Here is an 8,063-nt window from a genome sequence, read left to right on the forward strand (position 1 = left end):
TTTACCTTAATAATCGTCAAAATATGCATGCATACGCACACGTACACACTCTCTCTCAAGTGATCTATTTGGCTTGAAACCAATAAATATTAAACACAGTTTTGGTGTTCGCTATGAGGAGATAAAAACAAAGCAAGGGGCGCCTCTGTTGGCTGATATCTGTAAGAGAAATTAGGAGGCAAGGTTGGTTTTTTTTGTTTTGTTTTAAAATTGAATGTTAGTCACAGCAGAAGGGAGGCTAAAATTTGTTAATTACATGAGAGTCTCATAATTAGAAATGGACATATAAAATTTAATAGCTTTGCTTTAAAATACATCTTCAATTATACAATTAAAAAAAAAAAACAAAACAGTAGGCAAGACCAAAAACTCCAGTTTGATCAAACATACAACATTGCTATTATAATAAGACCCGTTTCCCAGAGTATTTTATAGTGGAAAACAACCCCTAATTTAAGTCACATACTTCGTTAAGATAACAGTACAAGAAATAATCATATCAAGTCTACCTCTACAAATGATCTAAGTCTACTTCCCTAGCCCTAGACTGATTCTGTAATAAAACTTCCACTTCCAATAAAAATGAATTTGTATTTCTACATGAGCGTATAAGAATTCCCTCGCCACAGTAACATTTCCCCCCGAATTTATAAATGGAAGCCCAAATTGCAGTAAGTTCAGAGAAACTTGAGTACAACAGAGTTCTGTTTTTTTCTTAAAACCAGGACGTGCTTAGGAGAGATTACATGCTGGTGCAGTCTCATCAATATGCCCATGGCATTACAGACATGTTTCTTTTTTAGGTTTGAGTCCTACAAACTGTCTGCAGTCTGCAAAAGCACTGAGCACTCAACGTTTGCTGAAAACCTGTACAGAGAGATTTTCACACAGCATGGAGAATATGGAGCGCTCAGTAGGTCAGCAAATCTCTGTCCCTGCACCAAATTGATCACTGAGGAATAATGGAGGGGTAGCAGGCCTGGTGCTGGAAGACGGGGGAATAGTCAGAGTAAAGGCTATGATACAATGCATAGCAGCAATTTTAAATATTTTTAATATTAAATATTTTAATATTTAACAGTGTTTTGGTCACAGGCAGCCACTGCTCAGTTTCTCTTCCCACAGCTGCAGGCTTGATGCTTCACAATGAACACGGAGCATGGTGTGCTTGCCAGCCTGCAGGGCCCACTCCCCGGACAGCTACTTGGATTGTGAGCATTGTGCTACATGGCCCTTCTGGTGGCTTGGGCCTTAATCTCTCAATCCTTATCTATTCACCTGCAGGATCAAGTTCTCGGGATCACAGGGTCTGCCAGACTGGATCAGCGTACTGGCTCATCTAGTCCAATATCTTGTCTCTGACAGTAGCCAGCACTGGATTCAGAAGATGGTGTGAGAAATCCTGGAGCAGGCAGTTACGGAATAGCTGGCCGTAGGGAAAACTTCTTCATAAACCCAAGAGGTTGGCTTATCCCCTGGAAGCACAAGCACACAGCTCCTCTCAGGTTCAAGACTGAGAATACACAATCTCACTACAGGTACAGAATATGAGTAACACAGCCATTGTAGAACTTTATTTGGTAGTGTACAACACAAGCCTAACCCACCACACCTCACGGTGTAGAGTGGTCTGCTGTACGGTAAGCATCATTCCTTCTGCTTGGGAAAATCCTCTTTAAACAAGTCATCTCTGTGCGTTCTATAAATATAGAATGTGTGCTCAGGTTTGGCGCAAACTAGGCTTTTAAATAGCTGGTTGCCTGTATATAGTATCCCTTTAGGGAGGGTTCATTGCATATATTCACTGTATATACATGAACACCATATTTTTTATATATATTATATATGACTCCTATGTACACATTTACAAACCTTCAAAAATATATTGCACCTATATACAATACAGCTTCATGTCAAATGAGTTCACACAGTAACTTAGGTAAGTTCTTCATGAGCAAGGCAGTTTTACATTCCCCCAAAAATTAAACAAGTGATTTCAGCAACATGCCCTGTTCAGCAGTAAACATTATTGAGTCTAGTCTCCCATAAGCATCAATGAGAGTTGTGCAGCTGCATCTACAAGAGAGCAGTCCAATAAGACACTATCAGCTGATAGGCTCACATGAATATTTAATAGATAAATAGAAGTTAGAATATCACCACTATTTCAAGGCTTCTCTTCCCATCCCCATTTGCTAATGTTTTGTACATAAATATTATTTAATTCCTGATATCTTTGTTCACTCATTTCAAGTGCACTGAGTTATGAGCATTGTTTTGTCCTTTGGGAAGGACAGAAACATGACTGTATCAACTTTGCTAAACACACAGTGCTCCGATCCCTGGAAGAACTGAACTCATTGGGTTTCTTCTAGAGAAAGCGATTAGTGTGTTACCCGGCAGACTAAATTACAGAAAAATGTTCATCTGAGACCTTCATTTAAAATCCACAGAGGTTCGATGGCTTTGGTCTTAGATCTCAGTGAGAGTGAGCTTGTAAGATCCTCCAGCCTCTTCAATCTGTAGCTGGAAGGTGTCTTCATTCGAATAGTGCTTCACAATATTGTCGTCCATGTTGATCAGGATTCTAGAAAGTAAGGCTGGTAAGTATTATAGTTTAAAGTGAAGAAGTTACCAGAAATGCATTAAGTGTTTCTGATTTAAAGCTAAGAGAACACTTCTGGACTGCCCAGAAATAACTCGGGATTTCTGCTACCGCTCTTTGACCCTTCATCTCCTATCATGGTTTAACTCAGTGGTTCTCAACCAGAAGTACGTGTACCCCTGGGCGTATGCAGAGGTCTTCCAAGGGGTACATCAACTCATCTAGGTATTTGCCTAGTTTTACAACAGGCTACAGAAAAAGCACTAGCGAAGTCAGTACAAACTAAAATTTCATACAGACAATGAAATATTTATACTGCTCGACATATTACACTGAAATGCAAGTACAATATTTATATTCTTATTGATTTATTTTATAATTATATGGTAAAAAATGAGAATGTGAGCAATTTTTCAGTAATAGTGTGCTGTGACACTTTTGTATTTTTATGTCTGATTTTGTAAGCAAGTAGTTTTTAAGTGAGTTGTAACTTGGGGGTATGCAAGTCAAACCAGACTCCTGGAAGGGATACAGTAGTCTGGAAAGGTTGTGAACCACTGGTTTAACTGATCTAATCTGCTTCAAAAGTTACTGTTGTGGCTTGAAGCCATGCTTACAAACCACTGTCCACAATTTGAAAGAGCTGCAAGACCAGCGTGTGGGAAAGAGAGGGAGAATGATCTCAAAAATGATAAATAGAGCTGGGAGAGAGTCACACACACAAAATCGCCTGGTTGTGACACTCACCTGAATGCAAAACACATGGGAGAACCAGGTCCAAGACCATACTCTGTCTGATTCCACTTTGTATAAATAATTAAATATTCACTGGTGCAGGGACTTGGACAGGGGCCTCACATTCCAGGTGAATGCCCTAAGCACTGGGCTAGAGAGTCAGTCTCTCGCTTTCTGTCCCAATGAATATTTATTTATTTATGCAAAAAGTAGAACTCCTCCAACAGGAGAGACGGAGACAGACTCCATCCCAGAATAGCCTGGGGGATAAGGCACTCACCTGGGATGCAGTAGACGCAGGTACAAGTCTCTGCTCTGAATCAGGATGCTGGAGGCATCCCAGGCAAGTGCCAAAACCACTGGGCTTTGGTTATTCTCGGGTGCGGCCTCTATATTTTTGCAGAAAATACCAAAAGGTCTCAGGTTTGTCCCACAGCAGAACAGGAAATTTTTTGAGATCTTGAAGGTTTTCATTGGATGGGAAAACCTTTTCCAACACAGCACTCCTGACCCACAATCTTTATGATGCTAACTCAGTTTCAAGACACATGGACAGTTCACAAAGCTCTGAACTGGTTCAGCTGGACACCTAACAAATATAGAAACAAGGTGGGTGAGGCAGTATCTTTTATTGGATCAACTTCTGTGTGTGTGGCTCAAAAGCTTGTCTGCCTCACTGAGATCCTCCTCATGTCTGGGAAAGGTACTCAGAGGGTACACAGCAACTAGACACCCACAGCTGGCCCATGCCAGCCAACTCAGGCTTATGGGGCTGTTTCACTGCTAGTAGACATCTGGGCTTGGGCTGGAGCACAGACTCTAGGACCCTGTGGGGTGGGAGCGTCCCAGAGCTCAGGCTCCTGCCCGAGCCCAAAAGTCTAGACAGCAGTAAAACAGCCCTACAAGCCTAAGCCCACGAGCTCACGTCAGCTGACACAAGCCAGCCATGGGTTTTTCTTTGCTGTGTAGACATACCCAGAGTTTCACAGCTAAATACAAGGAGGAACAGGCTGTTTAGCATAAGTAGTGAACACACATTTCAAGGGACCATTCAAGGTGAAGTGGCCATTTAACACAGCTACAACACTGCACACAACCTAACAATTACGGATGTGACAACAAAACACAATGGGGATGGCAATTCAATTACTGCAATCTGGATACATCACACCACTTCCTCTTCTCCTGAAATGGTCTTTATGGATACAGATGCCTACCTAAATTGAATTGCCTTTGGTTAGCACACTTTCAATTCACACCTTTCCCAGGCAGTCCTGCTTTAGTATTTTGACTCATACGAGGACAGCTCTTTACAGCACATTCCAAAGGTATGCAAAATTAAAGGATTGAATACTGTGTTTAGTTCTGGTGTCCACAATTCAAAATAGATGATAAATAATTGGAGATGGTTCAGAGAAGAGCCATGTGAACGATTAAAGGGTTGGAAAACATGCCTTAACCTTACAGTGAAAGACTCAAGGAGCTCAATATATTTACCTAACAAAGAGAAAGATAAGGAGTGAGTTGATTACAGTCTGTAAATACCTACATGGGGAACAGAAATTTGATAATAGAGGGCTCTTCAATCTAGCTGACAGAGGTATAAACAAGATCCAATGGCTGGAAGCTGAAACTATACAAATTCAGACTAGAAATAAAGTGCAGGGTTTTTTTGTTTTGTTTTAAACAGTGAGGGAATTAAAGACTGTGGTGGATTCTCCATCAACAACAATGTTAAATCAAGACTGGTGTTTTCCTTAAAAAAAAAAAAAAGAAAAAAAAAAGAAGGTATGCTCTAGTTCAAACAGGAATTAATTCAGGGAAGTCTGGGGTCTGTGTTATGCATGAGGTCGGACTAGATGATCAAAATGGTCCCTACTGGCCTTGTAATCAATCTATGCATTTTGGAACAGATTTAGCATCTGTGTTGTGTATGAAGGGAGCACGTGTGCATGCAGGGGGTTTATAATGTGTATTTTTTTTTTTTTTTTTTTTTTTTTTTAAAACAGCCGGACAACACCACAAGATATCACCCTTTCTTTGGAAAGCTGTGGTAGATGTTACTTGAGACATACTCACCCTTTTTTACATTTCTTGAAGATTTTTCCAATTTTATCAAAAGGAACATCATACTTGTCAGATATCTAGAACATAAAAAGAAAACAGAGTCCCTAAATGAGAGAGACTGTAGGCCACTTTGTTTGATTTACATCATTGTATCGTGCACCTGAGTAAAAGTGAAATACAAAAACCCTGCCTTGCAAGATTGACACTGACATTCCTAAAAAGTAGCCCAATCAATCAACAGGACATGCCAATTTTTAATCATTATGATTTCCAGTTTACCAGTGGATTAATTACTAGGACAGGAATGCAATCAATCAGTTTCAATGCTTAAATTTTCTTATTTTCACTTTGAAGTTTCTGGTCAAATTTTTCAAACATCCATATTTAAACAACTAAATAAAAGTGCTCTCATGACTGAGCCCGGAGCGAACCCTCCGATTTCAACAAACTACTGAATCATGTTTTAACCACAACTGCCTCTATCAGGTGGTAACTGGGTTCCACACCATGGTGGCTTTATGTATGGCAGAACAGGCCTTGAAGAAAACTGGCACTGGTCACCAGGGATCTTAGTTTTCCATGATAAAAAATAAAATAAATAAAATTCTCTGATAAAAACCCTCATTTTTCTGCAATTAAAACGAAATGCTAAACTTTAGTTTCCCTAGCCACTGGGGAGAGGGAAGGATATGCTGCCCCCACATCCCAGAAGCAATGAGGTGAGGAATGTGCATGCTCTGCTAAGGAAAGAAGACAGCTGCAAATATCCTACAATAATTGGCAAAATGAGGTCAGTATAAAAAAACAGCAGTCACCTCATTAAGTATTTTATTACATAAACCACATAAACCCATAAAACCCACAACAAAGTGGTTGTTATTGTTCTACAACCAATTTTCTTTGGCAAGCTGCTTTATCTACAGTTTTGTTTTTGTTCTAATCTCACACTGATAGCAAATACCCATCTTGCATTACGTAGTAACAGGTGGGGATTCCCTGATTTAGATCTGTTCTAGTACATACATTCTGCTTACTCCTACATCAGGGTCTGAGCAGAACATGCTACAATTGGGTCAATAAACTCTTCTTCCCCCTGTACCCCCAAAGATTAGGTGCAAGTGCTTTGTAACACATCGTAAGTGCAAGTCACAAAAGCCATGATGGAATCTCAGATTAGGGAATGGATTTTGGATCCCAGGACTAAGGCTAGTGCTTTCACTTATACCACCTTAAACCCTTCAACCGTCAAACCTTAACAAGGCACTGGTTGGACAAAGACAAGCAAGCAAAATCAAATGACCAAGAGTTTCAATGTTTGTTGCAAATTCAACAGGTACTCCCCAAAGTAACCTCTACACTTTCCCTGTACCCCAGCAGGCAATTGGAGGAGTGGGTGATATTTTGCAATTTAAGGGCTTGTCAACAGCGCAGACTATGGGGGTGTGAATTGCAGAGCGCACCAAAATTTCATGCACTAACTGCCCTGCATGGATGCTGCTGGTGCAAAGAAGGTACCTAGCTCGTGTGAACATAGTCCTGTTTGAAACCACAGACCTTTTTAGTTTGTACCAGCAGCCTCCACACAGAGCAGCTGGAGCACATTTTGGTGTGCTCTGCAACTCACGCCCTTGTAATCCACATTGTGGCGCAGCATAGACGTAGCTTAAAAATCACACTATTGTAGCCAGTAGCAAGAGCTACAGTTAAGGGTGCACAGCAGTTTCCATTCCAACCTCTCTGTTTTCACATGCTCACAACTTCCTGAAATATTCACTTTTTTAATTTACATTTTCCAGGCTTGGTCTCAGACTAAAGAAGCATTTTATTTGTGAGTGCATGTGGGCATGTCTGTATAAAGTTAAAGCAAAATCCCTTCAGCCATTTTTTATTATGGATAATAAAAAAACAACAACCAGTTTTCCCATTGCAAAAATAGATATTTTGCTGTAACCCTTGTTCAAAAACACCTTGAAATTTGGCATTAACATAGTCCCTTGGAATGAGGATACAATTCGCTAGGCTTGGAGGGAAAACAAAAAGTAATGAGAGACTGATAAAAATATAAGCCATTTGGACATGCTCCAGAAACTGTTCCAGCAACTAATTAAAATGTTACCCCCAAACTATGAAAAACAGTCACAAAGTAGGACCCTGCAGATTAGTTTTGATACCAATGGAAAAATCTGAAAAAGCTTCTTCTGCAGCTCGGTGGACAGAACCTGGATGAAAAATGAACCTAGGAGTGTATATTTTCCAATGTGACTAGTGATTTTGGGTGCCTCAAGGTTTTGGACATCCAGTCTGAGACACCTAAAAGGTACCTGATGTTCAAAGAGTGCTGAGCAGCACCCATTCTTCAAAAATCAAGCCCCTTTAAGATGTCTCAAAGTTGGACACACAAAAATGGAGGCTCCTAAAATCACCAGTTACTTGAAAATTTAAGCCATGAGCTTCATCTGCTCTCTTATGCGCAGATTATTCAAATTCTGAATTCTTAAGTATAGAAAAATAGATCCCAGGCAAACATGTTTAATATTTCTAGAATCCAGCTATTCTTGACTGAGAGATCACTACTTCGACTGTATCTGGAACTACCACTAAACTTGCTAGAGCCCACTGCAGACTTAGCTGCTCCCCTGATGAGCTAAGCCCACCA

The 8,063-nt window shown here is 40.3% G+C and overlaps 1 protein-coding gene across 3 annotated transcripts in view; it reads right to left on the reverse strand.

Moving 5' to 3' along the window:
• Positions 1-271: 271 nt before the first annotated feature.
• Positions 272-8,063, reverse strand: part of GRHL1 (grainyhead like transcription factor 1) — a gene marked incomplete in the record, with an annotated part of 68,737 nt that continues 60,945 nt past the window's right edge. For all 3 annotated transcript variants that reach the window (XM_037894082.2, XM_037894083.2, XM_037894081.2), the window contains 2 exon segments: positions 272-2,587; positions 5,420-5,484. In XM_037894082.2, coding sequence (XP_037750010.1) covers positions 2,473-2,587; positions 5,420-5,484 — 180 coding nt within the window.

This window comes from Chelonia mydas, chromosome 3 (assembly GCF_015237465.2).
Source record: "Chelonia mydas isolate rCheMyd1 chromosome 3, rCheMyd1.pri.v2, whole genome shotgun sequence".
NCBI classification, from domain to species: domain Eukaryota; kingdom Metazoa; phylum Chordata; order Testudines; family Cheloniidae; genus Chelonia; species Chelonia mydas.